Source organism: Alexandromys fortis, unplaced genomic scaffold (genome assembly GCF_014885135.2).
Source record: "Alexandromys fortis isolate MF-2015 unplaced genomic scaffold, M_Fortis_MF-2015_v1.1 scaffold_118, whole genome shotgun sequence".
Taxonomy (NCBI): Eukaryota; Metazoa; Chordata; class Mammalia; order Rodentia; family Cricetidae; genus Alexandromys; species Alexandromys fortis.
The window spans coordinates 4,696,157-4,720,910 of NW_026068010.1; the positions used below are offsets into that span (position 1 = coordinate 4,696,157).

Sequence of the window (24,754 nt, forward strand, 5' to 3'; positions counted from 1 at the left end):
GCAGGGTCCTTCTGTGTTTGATACCCTGCACATCTCTTTGCCAATGACTAGGTCATTGCTGCAGGTGTTGATTTTGGAAGTAGAAATAAATGAGCAGACAAATTCCTAAATATGAAATCTGTGAATAAGGAGGAACAACTATTATCAAAATTTCAAAAAGCTATGTTCCTGGGTTTTTATTTTTTAAAACTTAGGGTAGACAGTTTCAAGGTAGAAGTATTTAAAATAAATTTTTTTAAATAAAGTAAATCTTTTAAAAATGAGAATATACAAACTCATGTATCAGTAAATGTAAAGGCATAACTTAAGCTTGCCCCCCTGTGTATTTTTCCACTTGGTGCAGAAGCCTTGACTCTCGGAGCTACCTTGTGGTATTCAGTAACTGTCCTGCTGCTGCGCTCTTCCTACTCCTCACAGTCTCTCACCAGGACTGTAGGAGACCTGTCTAGTGTTGGATAAATTTCCCTAAGCACAGTCCTCATCATGTTATTCTCCTAGTCAAACACATTTAAGAATTCATACTTGTTTGAAAGAAAGAAACAAAAAAATGTATTTTATAACCTGACATTCAAGCCTCTATAGTGTTTGGACCTAAACACATACTTTAATACATTTAATACTAATACTACCCTTATAGCAGTGGTTCTTTGGTTTTTCAAGACAGGGTTTCTCTGAAGCGTTGGAGCCTACCTTGTAGACCTCGAACTCACAGAGATCCGGATGCCTGCCTCTGCCTCCAGAGTGCTGGGAATAAAGGTGTGTGCCACCACTGCCCAGCTATAGTAGTGGTTCTTAACCTGTGAGCCACAACCACCAGAAAACACAGTGGTTTATATTATGATTCATAACATACAGCAAAATCACAGTTATAAGGTAGCAACTAAAATAATCTTATAGTTGGGGTCACCACAACATGAGGAATTGTATTACAACATTACAGCATCAAGAAGATTGAGAACCACTGTTTTACAGTATACCTAACACTCTTCATCTATTTCATTTCGGTGAAACTGAGCACTTTTATTTATGCTGTGCTGTGTTGCCTCTGTTTTTTGTCTCACCCTTCCATCTCCACATAGCTGCATTTCTGTTTGGCAGTGAAGGTCCAGATGTGATCTTTCCCACAAGACTTGCCCTGGTTTTCTTAACTGGATGCAGTTTTAATTCCCTCCAGATTTTATTTTTCACTCAGCTTTGTGCTTTTACTTTTTCTGTACATGTGGTTTGTTTTCTTTCTTGAGCTAAGGCTCTTTAAAAGTAGTATTGTTGTCTGTTTGAACGAACATTCAATGTGAAGGACTAGAAGTGGAATTATATGACAACACATTTAATAGTTGCTTAGGTGTTTGGAATCTGAAATTCAGTTCATGAAAAATTTTACTTTGTGTTATTATGAGATATATTGTTCTAGATTCTGGAAGTGCAAAGCTGAATAAGTTATGGTGGCAGTCCTCCAAAAACAACAGCCTCTTAGAATAAAAAATACAGATAAGTGCTGATAATACAGTGAGGTACCCTACTTCTAAGTACAACTACGTTTAAGGTGCTAAAAGAAGTTTTAAGGATAATTTGTGTTCAGAAGGCCTCTGAAAGTAGACTGAGGTATGGTGAAGACAAAATCAACTTTGTAGCAATGAACTAACTTCAACTGCAGCTTTATATTGTGAGGCAAAAAAACTTTGTAATTTTTTTCATATACTTAACCAAGTTTTTGAAATTGAAAGTATAAATGTTTGCCTTTGTGAGAGTTTATTTTTGGTAAAACTGTATTTGCTATTCCTTATTTTACATTTTATGTTAATTTCCTAGTAGTACCTCTTGAAACACCCTATACATTCAGTTTCTTCTGTTGTTAATTGTTAGCTCCTTGTCTATGAAATAACAGTTTTATGTCACTAATAACTGAAGGCTGGTAGTTTTGAAGTGATTAATAAGTTGGCTTTGTAACAAGTTTGCATTGGGTTACTAAGTGCTGAGCTGTTAGTGAGAGGGATAGAACTTTGATTAGGGATGTGTCTCAGTAGAAGGGTGGTGTGTCTAAGTGGGATAAGTTTTAAAGAATGGTCTATTCACTGATGACTATGTTTAAAATAGTTGACTTTGGTTATGAAGTTTTAAATTGGCATTTTTGTAGTAAATTGGATATTTTCATAATAGATGTATATATTTGTTCCTCAGTACTGATGAAGGATAACTTTATTGAGTGTGTTAGTAGAAAGACTGAATTTCTGTGGGCACTTGAATAGTTTTTTAAAAGTAGTAGGTATACTGAAATTGAAATGAAATGAAAGGGAATATGTACTATAAGAACTTAAAGATAGGCATATAACACACCCCTACCTCAACTGCATTATGCAGGCATAATGGTATCTGCCTATAATCGCAGCATTAAAGAGGCTTGGCTGGTAGGATAATGAGACCTTGTGTCAAAAAACCAAAAACCTGGGATTGACAAGATAGCTCACTCATTGAAAGTACTAGAAGACCTACGTTTGATTCCCATCACCCACATGATGGCTCACAACTGTTTGTAACTCCAGTTCCAGGGGATCTTACTCCCTCTTCTGGCCTCCACAGACACTAAGTACACATTATGTACATGCATGCTAAACATACATGCACGTAAAAATAAAACTTTGAAAGAACAAAAACAGAAAATGTCCAAGTGCTAGGAATAGAACCCAGATAATGTAGAGCTCTTGTCTAACATTCTGGAGGGTCAAGGAGCAATCCCTGTATTATAGAGGGAGGAATAGTAAAGATAAGTGTAACACATGACTTAGACTTTGAAGAAGAACCCAACGGTCATCACAGACAGAAGAAATGGTGTACCTAAAGTCATAATAATAAGAAAACACAAGCTGAGAGGGTATAATTATGAAGGTGTTTGTCATCGAGACACATTGTAACTGTTTCCTTTAGAAGAAATTCTGATACACTGTATGCTGGCCACTGTGCTACAAGAGTGCATAGAGACACTCTTCTGTCTTCAAGGAACCAGCAAGTGAATAAGGCCGACACCTAAACCGCGTTGATCTGTGTTCAAGATATGTAGAATGCTCAGAGCATGGGCCACAGCACAGGGTACAGGTTACATGATGCTTTGAGTAGGTAAATGAGTTGCCCTAAAGAACAAGGAGTTTGCTAGAGAGAGATGGTTGGGTGAAGCAAGTCATAAGATAATCAGACACTTTGCCTAAGACACCAGTGCTATGCTGAGCTATATGCTTAGCCCCTTACTTTATTATTATTGTTTTATAATCATACTCTTTAAAAGTTGGGAGAGCTGTGCTAGTTTCCTCTGTTTTTTGTTTGTTTGTTTGTTTCTTTGTTTTTTTTTTTTTTTTTTTTTTTTTTTTTTTTTTTTTTTTTTTTTTTTTTTTTTTTTTTTTTTTTGGGTTTGATTTAGTTTAGTTTTTCAAGATAGTCCTACCTGTCCTGTGTGACAGCCTGGAACTTGCTCTATAGGACAGGCTAGCCTTGAACTCACAGAGATCCACCTGCCTGTGTCTCCTGAGTGCTGGGATTAAAAGTGTGCATCATTCCATCTGACCTTAGTTTCATCTATTTTAAGAGTTATGTTTATTGTTGTCTAACAAATGTAACTGGTAGTTATTGGGTTCAGCTGAATATTCCAGCCTTGAGGCAGAGTCATATCCTCTGTTATGAATCCTCACTCAGGGATTGTCTATCGACTTGATCACATCTGAAGTTATAACTTCTTACTGCCTTGTAGATAATACCTGGGATCATTTTATCTTTACAGGATGAGTGCTATCAAGTCAGACAGGTGTTTGCTCAGAAACTTCACAAAGGGCTTTCCCGGTTACGACTTCCACTTGAGTATATGGCCATCTGTGCACTTTGTGCCAAAGACCCTGTGAAGGAGAGACGAGCTCATGCTAGACAGTGCCTGGTGAAGAATATCACTGTGAGGCGAGAGTACCTGAAACAACATGCAGCTGTTAGTGGTGAGTGCATGGGAGGTGAAAGTGCACCTTCCGGTCTTCTAGTTGCAGTCACATAGAGCAAAACCCAAATTGTCATTTATTATGGTGTACACTGCTTTAAAAAGTCAGCACCTTCTCATGGTTGCTTTTCACTTAACTGTATTTAAAAATATGTATAAATGTGTGAGTATGAGAGTTTCATTATCTTTGTGTAAATGGCTAAATGAATAGAAAAGGTAAGTCCGGCATTGGTGGTATCTGGAAAATAGTCAGATTTGCATAATTTTTGTACTGTGTCAGCACTGTCTTGGGTCTTTGTTCTCATGTGTAGCTAACATTCATGTTGGTTGCTTGTATGCCTGCCTTCCCTGTGTCCCTCCACCAACTCCTAAGACAGTCGCTGTGGTACTTGACCTCTGTGCCTTAACAGACAGCATGTATTAGCACCTACTCAGTTACTCAAGTCAGATCAGAGGCATTCTTTGTGCATGTTTTCCCTTTCTTCAGCCACCGAAACCCATTAGCCCTTCTTCCAGATGTCACAGATGTCTGCTGTCTCCTGCTAGCTATACTTTACTTGAATTATTGTAGATCTCTTAATTCACACCGTTTTGTAAATGCCTTCCTTTTGTCCCTTCCTTCTGCTTCCCACTGTACCACACTATACGTTACCCTTCTAGAACAGACCAGTCATCCCTTCATTGTAAGTTGAAATACGAAATACATGTAGGTTCTCAGCTGCTCACGAATGGCATTGACACACCCGATGGCGTTTCATATTTTATACTCAGTTCAAGCTTATGCTCGGTGTGCAGGGTTACTTGAAGTTTTGTGCAGCCTGCCTTTCCCTACTCTGTTCTGAGCCCTGGAAATCACTTCTCTTCTAGACAGCCAGAGCTGGGAAATATATATAGCTTACACCTTTGAGTCATTTGAGATACAGTTTTAGCGTCAGCTAGCCATTGTGATCCTCTTTCTCTTTTTCCTCACCTTGAAAAAAGTGAAGGCTATGTAGTCACATTCCACCTTTGCATTTTACAGGCTGGATTTGGTCAGGTTATATAATCCATGTCTTAGTTTGCTTGTTTGTATATTTTATATAATTATACTCCCTTCTTGTGGTGGTTACCCGGACTAAAAAATCATGTGTATACAGTACCTAGCATAAAATAAATGGCCCAGAGAAGTCACCAGTAATACTAGCTATTCTTATTTTAGGTACTTTCCTTATAGCTTCCATCTTTTTACACTTCAGTATGAGTGCCTTATCTGGTCCTACTTATCTTTATATTTTTACATTGTATAGATAGAAAGTAGTAAGCACTTTATAAGTATTTGATATAATTTAACTTAAATATCACTGAAATTGAATCTTGGTATTATTTTCTCTCATGCTTGCTCCTTAATTACCATTCACACAGAAGCTCTTCAAAGACAGTCTGATGCTTATTGGCATGCATTATGCTCCTGGTTGAACATCTGACTAAAATGGAATTGGGAGACTGAATTCAAGTCTTTTTTCATACTGTTTTCCAAATACAGTTTGCATGCCTTTCTGACCTCTACGATATAATTTGCTATTCTCAGTCAGCAGATAAATAAACTTGGATTTATGCTGAAAAGTTGTTTGTATTTACACTGTCCTAGCTCTGTTCTTTTGTATGGTCCTTCTATTAAAAACTGACCATTACTTCTGTCTTTATGTCCACTCTGATAGCTTGTCAGAGAATACCAACACAATTGCTTATAGCATAAGGAAGAAGAGATCTTACATCTCAATCATAAATAGTTTGTGTGGATCACTCTTTCCATGTGCATTTGAAAACTAAAATATATGTCCTTGCTGCTCAACACCTGGTGTGCTAACTAGGCATTTTAAACTGCTTACCATGTTTCTCAGCACAGGGTGTTTTGCGTGTGTTGTTCTGCCTGCCATATTGTGGTAAATCACTGGGATGTAGGAAATATACAAAAGAGCATGCGATTTGATCTTTCTAACCTGGATGTTTTGTTTGCTTTTTGTCTTTCTTTTATTATTTTGTTTTGTTTTGTTTTGTTTTTTGTTTTTCAGAAAAATTATTGTCTCTTCTGCCAGAGTATGTTGTTCCATATACAATTCACCTTTTGGCACATGACCCAGATTATGTCAAAGTACAGGATATTGAGCAACTTAAAGATGTGAAAGAGTAAGACTTTTTTTCATCCCATTTTCCTATTTTCTGAAAATTGTTTTTTACCTCCTTACTGCTGATAATGGGATATTAATTACAGTTGCTATGTGTTTCATTTTGCTAAGGTTCTTTCTTTCACGCTGCTCACTTGTCTTTGTTTTTCATCTCTTCACATTACATTTCTTACCTAATTTCCAAAAATGTAACCTAACTACTAACCTTAGTTCTGTTTCTCTACAGTGGTGGCCTTGCTTTTCTACTGAAGTAATTAATGCACTCAAATTTTTCTCTTCCAGTTCTTTCTCATCTTTTATTTTTTTCTAAATTTTGTAGGTTTTCATGTGAGGAGAATTGACAGTCTCCTCACTCAGGTAGTAAGCAGGTTTATCTTTGTAGTAACTGTCTTTGTGAAAAGAAAAAGTGGTCTATTGATAATAGGACACGTTTCACAGCCAGGGGATATTCTTCGTTAGAATTTCAGTGCTGTTCTCCAATTAAAGATGATTGCCTGTGTAGAGAGATAATAGGGGAATATGGTACATTTTAAGACCAGCATGGTTCTTAGAATAAACTTGAGACCCTGGTCTTTTATAATAAAGGGTAGCTCCTATGATTTTGAATCATTTAATTCTGTATGTCAACTTATAAAAATGATGGTTAATTTCTTGATTTATAGAAATATAGTTATTTAAGATAATACAAGAAAATTAAATTACCATTAGCAACTGTTATGGGGGAGAGGGGAGGAATCCAGTCTTTTTTATTTGCCATAATGTCTGTTTCTAAAATGCTGTCTCTAAAAGTGAATTCTGTGTTAGAGTGATTGTCAGTAGAGGAACTTTGGCTGCTTTTCTTTATCTGAGAGCACTGGCTTTTTAAGTAGTTGAAATGCACTTAATTGCCCTGGTTGTCTTCATCTGTGGAGCACAACCCGAGTGATGGTATTTTCTTCTAGAATAGTATCTTGTCTCATATCTCCCTTTCCTGTTATTTTTCTCCTTTATATATCAGCTGTAATTCCATTCCTTTCTTACAGGAGAGGGATTATTTGCCAAGACAGTATGTGTAGGTGTCGGCCATGCTTTCCTTTCTCATTTGTTTGACTGTTCCTAACCACTGGCTTAGGTATTGTATTCTTTTGAAGATGTCCCATCAGGACTTGAGTCACCTCATTGTTTTATGGCCAGTTCTTCTTTACTGTTATAGCACTGACTTAAAATTGTTTAGTTCTTTCATTTCTGTGCTCCTTTTAACCTTCCTTATGCAGAATCTGCTGAGATTCTGAGCTTACATCTGCATTGCTGACCTATTGTAGTGTGTATATATATGTGTGTGTGCGTGTGTGTGTAACTTAGGCTTTTCCCCTGCTGGTTTATTTTTAGTTTGTAGCTGCTTCTTTTAAATTTTTTCCTCTTCTGGAATTATAGTCTAGGTTCATTATGTTAATATTGAGTATCTGTATTTAACAAAAGATCTTTTTTTTCTGTATTTTTCTTTATTTTTGTGTTCTTAGATGTCTTTGGTTTGTTCTGGAAATATTGATGGCTAAAAATGAAAACAACAGCCATGCATTTATCAGAAAGATGGTAGAAAATATTAAACAGACAAAAGATGCTCAAGGACCAGATGATACAAAAATGAATGAAGTATGTAATTCACGATAAGTAATTTTGATGCCTTGCTGATTTAAATATTTTGGTATAGGGTACAACTTCTTTAATATTTTTATTTTTTTCTATTAGTTTTTATTATTTCTATCACTATTGTTTTTCTATTAGTGATAATTGGGATTGTTAATGCAGAATTATTATACTAGTACTAGTGTTTATTTAGTAGTAATTTTAATGCTGAATCATAATGATCTTGTTACAATAATAAAAGCCATAGTATTTATCCTGAAGACTTTTTTCATTAGTCTACCATTTAGTCTAAATACATGTTCTAGAATTACTCCTAATTAACAGAGTTTAAGCTATCAATCTTAATAACTGACTAAAAAAAATACCATTGCAGAAACTGTACACTGTGTGTGATGTTGCCATGAACATCATCATGTCGAAGAGCACCACATACAGTTTGGAGTCTCCTAAAGACCCAGTGTTACCAGCTCGGTTTTTCACCCAACCTGACAAGGTAGTTACTTTAGAATTTGGGAGTTGACGTGAAGTGTGTGTTCAGCACTGGGCTGTGGGAAGACAAGGAAGGACCAGTAGTAATAACTGCCCACTATCAATGCTGTGGAAAGGACACTGGACTCAGAAATGTAGCTCTAGACAAGTGTGGACCAGAGTGGAGGCCACAAGGGGATGATCCAGAGTTTGTTTCAAAGTCTGAAGCCATGCCAAGAGCACAGGCAAACTCTGCCAAAGTGTTTGTGAATTAATAGCCTTTGATCCAGAATGGGAATTGGATTGCTGATCTGTGGAGTCTGAAGTTACAAGCCCTGGATGAGGTTTTAGAAGATGGTGTGAGGAAACAGAGCCCAAGGCTCTGGGAGCGCTGCAAGGATATTCACAAACCATGTCCCAGTACAGTGTTCCACAGGCCCTGGTAGAGACTCTTCTCTGAGCTGATTGAATAACAGCGTGGAAAGCACCATCATCCTTTTTGTAGTGAAAGCTCACAGAGCTGCCTTGGTACTCACTGACTGCTTTTTCTCTTGCTTACAGAATTTCAGTAACACCAAAAATTACCTGCCTCCAGAAATGAAATCATTTTTTACTCCTGGAAAAGTATGTTTTGAGACTTGTCTTAGTATTTATGTGGAAGTTAACTTTGGTGTGATTAGTGGCCCAGTTGTGCTGTTTTGTTTCTTAAACAATTTTTTGTGTCTCAAGATAGGAAATATAATTAATTAGCTATCTTCCATTTGTTGATTAAAAAATTAATTATACTTACTATGTAGATGCCAGCTAGGCTTTACTTAAAAGCTTATAGTAAAACTATGGAGACCATTATCCTTTAGGCTTTTCTTATACCAATCTATACAATAATCTTAAATATGATGTTTTATATCCTTCTATAGCAAGGTTCCATTTTCATGATTGGTCTGCATTTCATTTGTTGTCTTACAATGCAAATAATTATTTCCTACAAATAATTAAAATTTAGTTGCTCTGTTGTTTTTTTTGGGGGGAGGGGTGCTGTTTGTTCTGAAATGACCTTGCTAAATAGCCCAGGCTAGCTTTGAATTTGCAGTACTACTTCCTCAGCCTCCTAAGTGCTGCAGTTATAGGCATGCACTGTTACACATTCTGTGTGTGAAAGTGATAATTTAGTTCATTATCTTTATTTTGTTTAGATACATTTTTATGTAATTAGTGTGTAAATATGTTGAAGTTGTTGCTAAGAGTTTTTGATATGTGAGTTTCTTTTAGTGTTAGATAAGAAAAGTTATGTATTTCTCGTTTCAGCCTAAAACAGCCAATGTTCTAGGAGCAGTTAATAAGCCACTTTCATCAGCAGGCAAACAGTCTCAGACCAAATCATCAAGAATGGAAACTGTGAGCAATGCAAGCAGCAGCTCAAATCCAAGCTCTCCTGGAAGAATAAAAGGGAGGCAAGTGCACAAGAGATGTCACATTTTGTTTGATTCCAGCAAAGCTGTGAGATTTAAATAGTACCATTATAAATATTTGATGACAGTGAATAGAGATGAGTTGATAGTTACTGACAAATAATAGACACCTTTTCATATGTCAGCTACTAGGGTAATCTCTGCTAGTACATACAATAAATATTTAACCTTATTGTTTATTAGTTGTTCAGACAGTGGAATACTTGAATCATTAAAAATAATGAGATCAGAAGCTAGAAAGATGGCTGAACAATTAAGAGCACTGGCCACTCTTCCATTTTATTCAGGTTTGGTTCCCAGCACCCTGTAGCAGCTCACAGCCATGTGTAACACCAGTTTCGGTGATCCAGCACCCTTTTCTGCCTTCTACAGGCACTGCATGCATATAATGTATAGACATACATGTAGGCAAGTCACTCATACACATAAAATTCAGGGCCAGAGGGTTGCCTCAGTGTGTAAAAACACTTTCTACTAAGACTGATAACTTGAGTTTGTCCCTGGGACTAACATGGTAGAAGGGGAGAAGCAACTTCCTTGGGGTATCCTCTGTCCTCTACACATGGTGCATACTTGAATGCACTTGTACACACAACAGTAAATGAAAAGTGTTTTGTTGGCTTTTTAAAACAGAATTATTACACATTAGATCTGTAACAGAGTCAGTGCATGAGGTAGATTGTATAGAGCAGTGTTGCAGAGCCTTTACTTTGGAATGACTTCCTAATCACACTGGTTTGTACCCAGTAGGAACTTTTTGGTAAACATAGAACATCTTAATAATGTTGATAATAACATGAGGTGTGTATTTTATACTGTTTGAATTTCTTTTTACTATTTATAAACTTTGCTTTTTGTTTAAAAAGTAGTTTTACCTGGGCAGTGGTGGCACATGTCAAAGCAACAGGAGGCAGAGACAGGCAGATAGATATCTATGAATTTGAGGCCAGCCTTGTCTACAGAGTGAGTTCCAGGACAGCCAGAGCTAAACAGTGAAACCCTGTCTCAATCTTCCCCCAAAGTAGTTTCAGCAAGAATTCCTTTCTCCTTTTTCTTGAAAAACTGCACCTTCTTGTTATCTAGAGCTTGAGATTCATGAGTTCTACAGTATGTAATCAGATTGGTTTGTTTTGAGACAGAGTCTCTTTGTGTAGCCCTGGCTGTCCTGAAACTTGTTGTGGCGACCAGACTGGCCTGGAACTCACAGAGATCCATCTGCCTCTGCCTCCTGAGTGCTGTGTTAAGTAGATAAGGATGATGCCGAAGACTAGATCTTTGTAAGAGCATGAGAACATGTGCCTTAACTTATTCAGCAAGTCTGTTAAGTGTCTGCTCTGAGCCATGCACAGGTTTACACACTTAGTAAAATTGTCAAAAATCAGTGCTTACGTGTGTTAGCTGGAAGAAGTCAAATAAGAAACATAATGACTTTGCATGTTATTGCTACAGAGAGAAGTAAAGATGGGGGTAAGGAAGGGGCATGGCAGGGTTAAGCTGCATGTAGGCCAAGTCAACATACTAACAACAGGTTTTAATTTCCATGCGTATGATCCAGAATGGAATCTAGTTTTCAAAGCATCATATGAAAAATGAATTTATTATTTATTTTCGTAATTTATTAAATGGGTTACATTGTGTACTGATTTGGTGCTAAATATGATAGGAAAACATCTTTAAAATGAATAAAGTCTTTGCTTATGAAGTTATAAAGCTATACAATGAAACAATTAAAAAAAGCTTTTAAGGTTATTTGATTGTAGAAATAATTGTAGATGTTTCTGTTCAAAGGCTTGATAGTTCTGAAATGGATCACAGTGAAAATGAAGATTACACAATGTCTTCACCTTTGCCAGGAAAGAAAAGTGACAAGAGAGACGACTCTGATCTTGTAAGGGTGAGATGCTTGGTTGACTGTGTGATGCTGGTAATAGCAGTAGCTCTCATCAGTTCTGCTCTGTGGCCAAACATTCCAATCCCAGTCTAATCTGGCATGGGATGTACTTTCTGTGACTTTATCTTTAGAGGCAAACAAGTTAGTTTCATATTCAGAATTGTTTGCCTTCCTTTTCTGTTTAACACAGTATTTTAGTCATGGTCTTAGGAACAGTAGATTGCAGGTCCCAGAATTTGCTGCCTCCTTTAGAAAGTCCTTGTTATGTTTTAAATATTAGTAGAAGTGGCTGTAGTTTGTAAAAGTTACTTGAAGGTAGACAAATTTGGTGAAATTTCATTGAGATAAAGAATTCATTACTCCAGTACAGCCCAGTGAATTTGTAGCTGGGCCTGTTTGGACTCCTCATATGAACTCTGAATCCATTTTCTTGTCTGTAAACTGAATAGTTTAGGCTTGTCAGCCTAGCAATAATGAGTTATTATTCATTAATTGAAGAAATGAATTAGCCAGATAAACTATTGATGCTGTCTCATTGTTACACTGATTTATGCCACTGAGCAATAGTTACCATAAAACTAGTATGTCTGAGAGATAAGAGTTATCAGTAAAATAATTACTTTTGCTTTTTTTGGAATTTTATTTCTCCCCTTTTTATCCCCCACTAGCATATTTCCATTGTTTCAAGTTTATCTAGCCAGGTTATTTTATAATTAAAATTTTTACTAAATCCTTATTAGATATACTGTCTGGCTCAGCAGTTAGTAGCTTTTGGCTGTTGCTCCGGTGACCCCAGATTTGAATTCCCCGCACTGTCTTTAACTCCAGTACCAGGGCATCCAAAGCCCTCTTCTGACCTTCACAGGCACCAGATGTGTGTGGTGCACAGATATGCATGCAGGCAAAACACCATTACATATTTTTAAAAGTTTTTCCCAAGTAGAATTAAAAATAATAGCTTAGAGAAACATAGGATCATTAAAAGAAAGGAGTCCTATTGCTGAATTTCTAGAAGATAATCATTAAGTTAGTAAAAGTATTTGTATTTTTTTAGTTCTACATCTTAGTTAATCAAGAAAATCCTTCTTTATTGTAATCATGCTTGAAAATGAAGTTATTAGCCAGCTCATGATTTCTTTGTTTTGGTAACAGAAACAAGGGCGTTCTGAGTTTGAGGCCAGTCTTGGCTTTATAGTAAGCTCCAGGCCACCCTGAATGCCACAGGGAGGCCTTCTCTTCTCCTCCGTCCGTCCATCCGTCCCCCCCCCCCCCCCAAGCACGCGCACACACACACACCACCAGCAGCAGCAACAACATAAAACTAGGGGTGTAGTTGTGCTTGTGTATCGTATACAAGACCTCAAGTTTGATTCCTAGCACTGGAAAGGAAGATATAGAAAGAGAGCATGTATGTATGTGTTCATGCATATAGCTCACTTCTCTCTGGTGAGTTTTGTTACACATCAGATGGATTCTGTTCATCATAGTGACCTTTGTGTTACAGAAAGTCAAGATGGGTGGGTATACAGTCTCACCCAGAGCCTTAAACAGAATCTAAAAGAAGTAAAGAGCACTTGTGTGGGAAATCTCAAAACCAGGGTTGAAATGGTGATAGTTTTCTCCCAAGTGAATATGTAATACAAATGTAGTGATTTTTTTTTCTATCAATGTGGAAAAATTAGTGGATTTTAAAAGGGTCAGTATAACCGGCACTGGCCTAACAAGACACCGGTCTGTTTGGGTGTGGCCAGTGAGATACAGTGGATGCTGCTGCAGCCCTAGACCTGCTTTCCTAGGGTGGGGAATCTACCAGCTTAGAAATTCAGTTCCTAGAGACTCACCTCCATCAAATTATCCCCCAAAGCCCTCATCTCACATTGTCTTCAACACATGAGAGACATAAATTCAAACCATACCAAAAAGAAAGTAAAGGTTAAATAGATTTAAAAGAGTAGTTGAATATAGGTAAAGTACTAGGTTTCCCAGGAAACAACCCAGACAAAAGAAATAATTCCCAGAATACCGGGGCAGGGGTGTGTGTGTTATTTTTGAGGCAGAGTATCATGTCACCCATTCTGGCTTTGAATTCACTGTGTAGCAGATGGTGACCTTGAGCTTCTGATGCCTCCCCTTGTGCATACTGGGACTGCTGCTGAATACAACCACGCCTGACTTGATGAAATGCTAAGGCTCAAAGCCAGTTTTGTGCATTCTAGGCAAGCACTTTACCAGCTCAGCCACTTCCCCAAGTTAGAGTTTTTGTTTATTTCTCTCTCTCTTTTGCAATAAGATTTTACTTATCATTTGTCTGTCTGTCTGTCTGTCTGTCTATCTATCTATCTATCTATCTATCTATCTATCTATCTATCTATCTATCTATCTATCTATCTATCGTGTATGGCTATCTTACGTTTGTGCCTGGTACCCATGGATGCCAGGAGAGGGCATTGAGTTTTTCTGGAACTGGACTCACAGATGGTTGTGAGCTGCCATGTGGGTACTGGGAATTGATCCGTGATCCTCTGGAAAAGTAGAGGATCCTAACCACAGAACTGTCTTTCCATGCCCTCATTCTGTTGAACTTTTTAAGAGTGTAAATTTGTACAGACTTTTTGGAAGTTAAATTTGCCTATAAGTATTCATACATCCTCTCATTCTTGGGCATCTATAAAGATTTTCTCAATCTCCATTTGCTCATTTATACATAAATTCTCTGAATATAAAGTAAGATTTTATTTTAAATTTGAAAACCCTGGTCCTTTTTGTTTCTTTGTTTTTTGTTTTTTTTATATTGTTTTGTTTTGAATTAGTTAAATCTGCAAAGAAGGTCTTTGATTCTGAGATGTTTCTGGGTTTCTAGTGTGGGACAAATGTGTCTAACCTCCACTTAGAAAATAAAAATAGTAATGACATCACAAACACATGTAGCACATTCTGTGGTCTAATTAAAGCTAGGTAAATAAACTGGGAAGGGATGCTTTAGTGTCGCCTGGATACCCAATTCCTGAGTGTGAGGGCTCCCTCTGAAACTCTGCATCCTAAATTTAAGAATAAAGACTTCCCAGTGGGTGGCCCCATACCCAGGAGTATATGGGCAGCATAAATTAGAGTTGTGGCTTTTAAGCATTAAGAAGTTGGAGTGTTCTTGGAGGAATGAGGATGAGTGTGATCAAAATACCCTGTACCAAGTTCTCCAAGAACTAATAAAGATTGTTGTTTGTTTTAAATGAAATTCTACTCTGACTCCAAAGAATTTTAAAAATCAAATTCTAGTAAATAGCCTGGTGAAGTGGCACATGTTTGTCATCCCTACGACTCTGAACTCTAACATGAAAAGAAAGTTTGATACCAGCTTGGGTAACCTGATGAAACTTTGATTCTGAAAATTGGTTAAAATAAAAGTAGTAAATACTTGTGGCTGCAGTATATTTAGAGCTGTACATTTAGATATGTATTCATGATAGAAGTAGATGCAGAGTTTTAGGGTTGTCTCATTGTTCAGGATGCTAGCAGTTTTAGTTTTTGTTTGCCATGCTGGAGCATCAGCCCAGGGCCTTGCACATACTAGGCAAGGGTTTTTCCACTGAACCACACCCTAATTCCTAACAGTTCTATTTTTCAAAACTTAATTTTAAAAATGTGATCCTCCTCCCTCCAGTCTGAGTTGGAGAAGCCTAGAAGCCGGAAAAAAGCACCTGTCACAGACCCAGAAGAGAAATTAGGTATGGATGACCTGACTAAGTTGGTACAGGAACAGAAACCTAAAGGCAGTCAGCGTCGGAAGAGAGGCCATGTGGCTTCAGAGTCAGAGGAGCAGCAGTGGCCTGAGGAGAAGAGGCACAAAGAGGAGCTCCTCGAAAATGAGGATGAACAGAACAGCCCACCCAAAAAGGGCAAAAGAGGCAGGCCGCCAAAACCGCTCGGTGGAGGGACATCGAAGGAAGAGCCAACTGTGAAAACATCCAAAAAAGGAAACAAGAAAAAACCTGTACCTCCTGTAGTAGACGAAGATGAAGAAGAAGAAAGACAAATTGGAAACACAGAACAGAAGTCAAAAAGCAAACAGCACCGAACATCCAAGCGAGCACAGCAGAGGTGAGTGTGTGTAACCTTAAACTGCAACCATCGATACAGTAAATATACTTACCACAATGTAAATCATAATTTGATGCTATCCACATTTGGGTCTTCCCCAAAGCAGAGCAGAATCTCCTGAAACTAGTGCAGTTGAATCCACACAGTCCACACCACAGAAAGGACGAGGAAGACCATCAAAAACGCCATCACCATCACAACACAAAAAAAATGTGTAAGTTGTAAAGAATATTAAACTTCAATCCAATTTCAAATGATTTTGCAAACTTCATAAGTTTATAAGCCTAATTATTGCTGTATTTAAATTCCCAATATTTTGTCCCATTATACTAGGTAAGATATCTTTATAGACTTATCTAGAGGTTAGTAACCCAGTTAATAGTTGTACATTCTTATAGTTCTAGAGAAATCTTTACAAATGAATGCCAAATAGTCAGTTATACAGCCGTATGGTATACAGACATATTCTTCAATAATCCCTGTACATCAGCCAGGTTTCCTCATTTCTGTGAACTGTGACTTTTCTCAGTCGTTTCTCTTATTAGTGGTTCCATTTGGAGAGAAGGAAATGGTACTACATCTTGGTTTTCATCCTTTGAGCTTGTGTAAAGTAATTGGCATTTTTCTTCTTAAAATATGTCCATAGAAATGATTACAAGTTGCTTTTCAGCTTTTAGTGTAGTTTGCACTTGCATCTGTGTGTATTTTTGGATAGTTGCATGTGTAAATGTATTCATAAGAGAGGCAGAGCAGTTTCTCTGTCCAAAGTCATCTCCACAATATGAGCACCAGCACTGTCAGCTGCAAACTGGGCAGGGCTGTCATCTGTCTCAAAGTAGAACCAGAATATCATGTCCTACTAGCTAGAACTGCCATCTCTATTCCTGAGCATGCTCAGGATATAACTACCCAGTACTTGACTTTTTGTTTTTTCATAATTAAAACTTGATTGAAAAATCGGTACTGAAATTGGAGTTCATAGTTTGGTATCTTCAAAAGCAAACATAATTACATTGTCCAGTTGTTAATTAGCCTACTAAGACCTGATACTATGCCTGGCTTTTTAGAGTTTCCAGCACATCTTAGCTAAATACTTGGGTATCATAGAGTTTTCCCTGTTCCTGTGTGTTCCACAGGAAGAGAAAAGGTTGTCTGAGTCAGTCAGTGCTTCATGCTTTTTCCATGTAATTTTTCTATAACATTAGAAGTAAAGGTAAGTACATTATTGGGACAGTTTCCTAAATGTGTTTGGTCCAATGAACAAAACCACTGTTTCCTAAGGAATAGTCAGTAACCTGACATGAGTTTTATAACAGATAACAGCTTTAAAATACCCCCACCCTTATAATTCACTTATTTTCTTTTAATATCTGGACATCATAAAGTTTAAGGCTCAAGTGATTGTGATTTCCCTTCAAGTTTTATAACTCTTTCCATGAACGTTTAAGACTTAACTATATCTTCTACAAAATCAGTATAGAAGTAAGCTTTGTTTTATCTTACACTTTCTGTATAGTTCTTTTTCAAACCTGCAATAATAATAACATGTTATAATTTATCTGTGTTTTGTGTCCTAACTGTAATGTAATTGAAAAACATCATTCTCATCCATGTAATTCTGTATGGTGGCACAGAGCAGACAAGAACTCTTTTTCTCTTCAGGCTTGCTCTCCAGTGGGCAGGCCATCACTATGTAGTCACATGTAAATATGAAACTATAACTCTGGTATATGTCCTGAAAATACTTAGAGCATTATAAGACCATATAGTGGAAGGACTTGGGAGTTGGGAAAGTTTTCTTTTTGGAGTGTTATCAGGAATTGATTACTTGAAAATCCTAGGAGACGTTGAGATGAGATGGCTCAGTAGTGAATACACTTGATGCGAATCTGACTCTGTGAATTTAATCCCCAGTACTCACATGGTAGGAGAGAACCAACTCCCTCAAGTGTCCTTTGACCTCCACAGGTGCACTGTGTTACACGTGTATATAACACCTAGTATATAAATATAAAAGAGAAGTTAGAGAAAGTAGGGAAAAGATACTTCTTATGGGGATAATACTATAGTTGAAGTTTCTGAAGTATGTAAAAGTTGGTAAATCCAAGAAACTAGAAAAGGCAAGGGATTTACTGGATTGTAACAGGAATAGAGAGGTAGGGCAGGACCATCTGAAGGAATGAACATGCAGGGTTATTCTTGGTTCAGTACAGGGGTTTGTTCAGGGTGATACCACCTGTTCTGTGTTTTTAAAAGATCACTTTGTAAAAAGAAAAAGCCAGAGGTGGGAATGAATGGTGGTAGCAGTATCGGTGGGGAGAGGTGAGTGGGTTCATGTTCCTCTGTACAGTGAGAGGAAACGTGCACAGTTCTCTACTCAGAGGATGCTGCTTTGAGCAGCTTAGTGGGTGCAGATGTTCTGTGATGAGGAGGAAAGAGGAAATAGGCATCAGTTTCAAGTGTTGCAAAGTCCTTTGTGGTGATGGTCTTGGTCACACCTTTCTTTTATATAATGTTTGTAAGATTCTCAAAGTAATGCTTAAGGGTCAAGATAGAAACTTATCTCCTATGACATAATTGAGGATGAAAATGACAAGAATTCATTCATAGGTTATTTAAGGCCTTCCTTCTAGTGAGTTAATCCACAACTTAAGATTGGAATTCTCATTTTCTTTGATGTGTTTTGCTCTAGCCGTGTAGGACGCTCCAAACAGACAGCTACTAAAGAAAATGATTCGAGTGAAGAAATGGATGTGCTTCAGGCCAGCTCTCCTGTCAGTGATGACACTGCACAGGAAGGAGCAGAAGAGGAGGACATTTCTGCAGGAAATGTACGTGCTTATCGAAGTGTCATGTGTGGTATTAGAGAATGCAGAACAGAGCCAGCCTGTATTTTACATCAGCTCCACTTAGCACTTGCTGTTGTCTCTAATTCTAGATATTTATGCTTTTGTTCATTAGTCTGTCACGTTACTTACTTTCTTACTTTAAAGGGGGAGCTTGAGCTTACAAGAATAGGTGAACCTGTCATCTGAATGCCGAGTGGTCCGAGGAGTGTAGCAGTTTCATGTTGCCAGTCCAGGCACTGATATCCATGAAGTGTTCATTTATACTTCATGTATGTCTTTGACGTTTCTGTTTTGAGTCTAATGATAGAAACCAGAAGAAAGCCATACTAAGACTGACTTTTGAAGTAAAGTCAACCTTTGGGATTGAAGTATAAACCCACTTTGTATTGTTGGCGCCATATGCTGCTTCTACAGAAGTAGGAGCTGGTGCTTTCCAGAGACTTTCTTCTTTCATACAGCAAATGGTGTTGCTAGTTACCACATATTTCTCATTGTAAAAAAAGGAAATTAGCCTAAATCGTAATTGTTTTCTTGACACATAAATACAAAAATTTTAGGTCGGCTCAATCAGTTTTCTTCATTTGGGATGCTTGGGTTTGGTCAGTTCCCAGAGCTGGACTCTGGCATGGTTCTGTCTGATGTGTTCAGCAGTCCCATTTGCCCAGGGGCTGCTTTGTTGTTAAGGACTTTGAGGAGGGATTTGGAAGTGACGGAGAACGACTGTGTATTAGGTTCACTTCAAACCCTGCTCTCCTTTACCTGTGCTGTTTTATTCTGGCCTTGTTGGATTTTTTGTTTTGTTTTGTTTTGTTGGTTGGTTTTTGGGTTTTTTTTTTTTTTTTTTTTGAGGCAAGAGTTCTTTTGTATAGCTTTGACTGTTTTGGAACTTGCTCTGTAGACCAGGCTGGCCTCGAACTCACAGAGATCTGCCTGCCTCTGCCTCCCAAGTGCTGGAATTAAAGGCATGTGCCACCACCACCGGGCTTGACTTTGCTTTTTAATCAGTTTTAAGCTTCCTGTAGGCCTTGCCAGTAAATAATAGTATGTTTGAACTTGAGGTTGTGTAGCTGTGTCTGCAAGGGTTGGGAGCCAAACTTACCAGCTTCTGTCCCAAAATGGTCTATCTAGTCCAAGAATCAAGTGTTTTCTTTGCCACAAAGGGTAGGGTATGGAGAAAGATGACGAATCTGAGAGTCTTTGCTTGTGGGCTTGTCCATGTGCAAATGTCAGTGAGGCCTACATACCTGAAGACGGGAGGAAAGAGGGAGCTGCTTCTAGAGAAAGCAATACAGAGAAAGTAAAAAAATCTGTGAGAATAAAGATGGGGTGAAAGCAATGGTTGTTACTTGTCGTGAGTGTGGATGTGCTCACATTAGTTAATGGTTTGTTTTTCTCTTCAGGTACGACGGAGAAGTTCCAAACGAGAAAGACGATGAGCACATCTCATTAACGTTCATTGTGAAAGCTTTGGGGGAAAAACTTTTTTTTTTTTTGTCAAGTATGAGGCTAAATAAAGCCTTTGATGCACAAAATGGGACTGCCAAAGTGTGGACAGTTGGACCTATGATGACCACAGATTCGTGGTCACATGCGCCAGCCTTTCACATAGTGATGACATTACTACGGAGTCGTGTGAAAGTGTCCTGTGTGATGGCTGTGTAGACATAAACTAAAGAAGAAACATGTAAATAGCCCCTCCCCATTTCTGACTTCTGAAGTGCTTGTATAGCTTTTATCTGCGGCTTTAAACTGACAGGACCCCGCTGCTTACCGGATCTGTTCATCTGAAAAGCATTTGTTAGGGTGGATCTTAAGCAGTCGTCCGTCAGTGTTTGTATTTGTATTCTCTGCAATTTTACTGTGAAAATTTGTTTTTCAACAATTGGTGTCATTTTCTTGATGTCACTGTTGTTGGAGTTAAATGGTCTCTTCCCCTCTTTGTATCTCACTGTTTACCCAGGGCACCCTTCATGTGAGAGGTGCTGGAGCGCCTGCCATTACGTGAGAGCAGCACCTCTGTCAGGAGGACACCACGCAGATGGTGAAATAGTACTCAAGTTATTTGATGACTTTACACCTCAGTATTGGTCCCAGAATTTTCTGGCCTTTCATGGCAATGAAAATTTTAAGAAAGAGATTTAAAATATTTTAATTTTAAAGAGTGTGTTATAAAATAATGTACTAAATTCTTTATTCCATTCTATCATCTTTTTCAGTTTATATTAATCTACTGTATCAATAAAATTCTGTAATTTGAATGGGCTTTTAATAGTCTAGATTGTTATTGTGTATAGATATTACTTCTTGAACAATATGTTCTGAAAATGCAAATTATTACACTATAATATAAAATCTGATATATACACATTAGAAAAGTTCTTGTTCTCCATAACCATGTAAAGTTAATCAGAAACAAAAAATTTATTGATGCAGTGTATCTTTATAAATCTGTTCTTGAAAGCCAAGTGTTTTGTATTTTATAGTGAGTTGCATGTTCATGAAAAATGCTGATCATGAGATGTGCTTTTTCTGTAAATTCATACTTAGCCTTAGCATATGATAGATGACCCCTTAACATAGTTTTTCATCAAGAGTTTATAATTGTACTTTATTTTGGAGCCAAAAAAAAAAAAACTGTTGTTTTTTTGGGGGGTGGGAGGAGGGTGGCAGTGATCTATCTAGTCTGGGCTGACACTGTAGGTGTCACACTCTCACAAACACTGAGTGAGTTCCACGGCATCTACAACAGGAGACAATGGACATTTGCCTGGCTTTATCTTAAAGGTCTCTTTGTTGTCATTACATCTGCAAAGTCTGAAGATGAATTGTTGAGACAGTGTTCTTTATATAGTTGTATGAACTCTATTTTGAACCAAAATGTATTGGTTACCACCTTGTGCTCACCTGAATTAACTTTAGATTAATGGGTGCTGAGTTGTTTTTGCACAGTTGTTAACAACAGAACAGAAAATTACATTCTACATTATCAATTTATTCTGTCAAATAGAGAGCATTTTCATATAGCACACCTTTATGTTTGAGGTATGTTTCTGAAATTGGCTATAATAGATTGGGGATGCAATAAAGAAATGACTATTTTGGAAAATGACATTTTGCTATTTTCCAGTATGTACCACAAATGATGTGATTATTTTTCTTTTAAATATTTCCTCATGTGTATGAAACACTTATTTTTAAACGCTGTTTGAATTGTGTCTTAAGTCTTGGAGTGTTGCACTTGTCTGACACCGGTGGCGATGGGAAGCTGCAGTCGTCAGGGCAGCTAACACTGGATTCTGATACTTTGGATTTTAATGTTTCATCAGCTCGGCTCTCCAAACAATGTTGTTTCCGTTTCAGCAGTACAGAAGCATGTTTTTAAATTTATGGCATAAATAATAAAGGATAGCTTTGTATTTTTGTCATCAACTAAAGTGCATTGGAAATATTTATGGTAGTCTGTCTTTAAAGCCATTTTATAAAACATAAGAGAATTATTATGGAGGATTTTTATTTGCGTGATGATCATTTACCAGATTTCATTGCACATTAATGCTGCGCATTAGTTCATGACAGAACATGGTCATTATTGATTTTGTTTCTCTTCTTTGCCAATAAGTCTGTAATTTTTTTAACCTGTCTGTTGACTTGTGAGGAGGATTATGATGTAAAATTTTTATTTTTGTGTAGAGAAATAGGTGCAATAATAAAATTTCTGTCCCAAGTCTTCATCTTAGGGACTTACTATTACGTTTAAACTTAACACTTCTTGCACTAATATTTAGAGAGCTACATACTTTAAAATGAAGCTAGTTGTGTACAACATTAGTTGCTGGTAGTTGTTAGCACACTGCAGTGATCATACTCATTTTGAGGATGTGTACTGTCCGACATTAAGGAACGGTGTAGCTCATTGTAGCAAGCGACTGCAGGCTCTGTTGACTCTCAGGTGAGTTTTGCTTGCTGCAGTGCAACACTAAGCCGTTCCAGGGCTCTCCACTGTGCGGAAGTTAAAAACGCACTGTGAAACTTGTTCTAGGCATTAAAGCTCAATGACTTTCTGTGTCTTTCTACAGCTTGCAGGTTGTGACTTTTAAGAGTTCCTTTGGTATGGTGAAAGAATATGGGGGATGTAAAATGTTTAACTTGGGCACCTCTCTACCGCATAGTATTATGTTACCATAGCGAACGAATGGTCTTAGATAACCAATTTCCAGACACAGTTTTGGATTTTCTGTGAAGTTAAATAAACAAAAGCTCATGTAATTTTATTTTTATGTGACTGAATATATATTTACCAGAGAAAGTCATGTTTTGTGATTTTTTTTTTTTAATTTTGGATTGTTTTCCAGGGACATTTTCATAAGTTTTATGTTTAAACTTTTAATGCAAAATCTTGGCTGGCAGGAATTCACTACAAAACTATTTAAGTTAAAGAATTAAATACCTGGGCTGGAGAGATGGCTCAGTGGTTAAGAGCATTGCCTGCTCTGCCAAAGGATCTGAGTTCAATTCCCAGCAACCACATGGTGGCTCACAACCATCTGTAATGAGGTCTGGTGTCCTCTTCTGGCCTACAGACATACACACAGACAGAATATTATATACATAATAAATAGATAGATAGATAGATAGATAGATAGATAGATAGATAGATAGAATTAAATACCTAAAAGATAGTGTAAAATATGAAACTAAGTTCTCTAAAAATAAGTTGTCGGGTAGCTTGTTTACTCAGTAAACATTATGAACCTATTACATGCCAATCACTGTTTTTGTTCAGGATAAAGCTGAAGTTTGATCAAGACAGACTACTTCCCCGCCTTTGTGGTACTAATGTTGCTTTGAGTGCAAGTGCATTAAGAAAGAAAATTGGTGAAAAATGCTGTGAACAACCCTGGAAAAGTGATTTGAGAAGATGCTGCTTACGCAGACTTCAATAGCTTAGTTACTCAGAAATGAGATCTGGAGCTGCTGCCTGTCTGTAACTACAGGGCGTCTTGGGCCTACAGGTGTGTTAGCTGTGTGACCTGGTTCTGAGCCAGTCATACAGTGCTGCCCTAGCTGCTGTTTTTCGTCATATCTTGTGTTTGCATCCTCACTTTGAATTTGTCTGTCTCTGGGACTCGTTGATGTGAGGACTGTCCTCTAATTGATCCTCCTAAAGAGGAGAAATCCTTTTGTTAGTTGTAAACTATTCACTTTTGTTCTCTTGTTGCTTTTCTTTCTCTTCCATCTGTCCTTCATTTCCTTAGACCTCTTAGCTCTATAAAATGCTTGTTTTATTTGCTCTCTTCTAGGAGTTTTTACAGTTTATACTGGGGTTGTGTTCTTTAGTGGTTTCCCTGTAGGTTACAGCCTATGTTTGACTTCCTGTAGGCTGCCTACTATTGTGTTTGCCACCTTCACCACAGCGGTTTGCTGCTGGTGTGCAGTGGCCATGCTCCACGTGCATGGTATGTTATAGGCTGCTTTCGCCTCACTCCGGCAGTATCTGACAAAAACAGTGTGAGGGAGGAGAGTTAGTTTGGATGTCAGAGCATAAACCTACAGTGGGGTGAGGAACGCAGAGCAACAGGTACCTTCATGGTGAAGGGGGTGTGGACTCCTTACCTCGCCTCAGATATCTTGTTGGGACCGGAAGCAGGTTGGACGGCTGGTTTTGAAAGGCCCTCCAGCCCCAGAGAGCCAGTTGCTCTAGCTAGACCTCACTTTCCAAAGGCTACCTTCCCCACACCACACAAACAGCTGGGGGCCAGATGTTCAAACATGAGTCTGCGGCCCACAAAACCATAACTTCCTACTTCTGCCTGCTTAGGTTTATGGTCCTCTCGTAATGCAATATGTGTTCAATCCAACTTCAGAAGTTCTAGTTTCACAGCTCCAGTGCTGATCAGAAGCTCAGTCTCTTCTGAGTCAGGGCAGTCTCTGAGAACCGAGTCCTTAGAAATGAAGAAATGGACAGCAGTGACAGCTAGTGCTTAACAAGTCGACCCATTTGGGGACCCCACTTGGCAAAACCGTGGAGTTCTTGACTGAATGGCTGGTTTTCTGTCTGTAACCTTCTCAAATACCACTGCTATACCTCCCTAATAAAACACCTGTGGGGTTCTTCCCACAGCCCTTTGGTGGTGTATTTTATGCTTGTTGGGCACATGTATAGCTGTGAATGGTCAGGAAGATGTACATAGGATTCTCAGTCACAAAGACAGCCTTTTACA

General features: G+C 37.9%; 1 protein-coding gene across 5 annotated transcripts in view; it reads left to right on the forward strand.

Annotated features, from left to right (window-relative positions):
- Positions 1-22,262, forward strand: part of Pds5b (PDS5 cohesin associated factor B) — a 152,368-nt gene extending 130,106 nt beyond the window's left edge. The window contains exons 25-35 of one of the 5 annotated variants that reach the window (XM_050161882.1): positions 3,767-3,971; positions 6,022-6,136; positions 7,635-7,767; positions 8,135-8,254; positions 8,791-8,853; positions 9,535-9,680; positions 11,487-11,592; positions 15,248-15,684; positions 15,788-15,898; positions 18,377-18,515; positions 19,934-22,262. In XM_050161882.1, coding sequence (XP_050017839.1) covers positions 3,767-3,971; positions 6,022-6,136; positions 7,635-7,767; positions 8,135-8,254; positions 8,791-8,853; positions 9,535-9,680; positions 11,487-11,592; positions 15,248-15,684; positions 15,788-15,898; positions 18,377-18,515; positions 19,934-19,969 — 1,611 coding nt within the window. In that variant the 3' untranslated portion in view covers positions 19,970-22,262. The remainder of the gene's footprint in view (positions 1-3,766; positions 3,972-6,021; positions 6,137-7,634; positions 7,768-8,134; positions 8,255-8,790; positions 8,854-9,534; positions 9,681-11,486; positions 11,593-15,247; positions 15,685-15,787; positions 15,899-18,376; positions 18,516-19,933) is intronic. The other 4 variants (XM_050161884.1, XM_050161883.1, XM_050161885.1 and 1 more) reach the window with 4 other exon arrangements.
- The last annotated feature ends 2,492 nt before the right edge of the window (positions 22,263-24,754 follow it).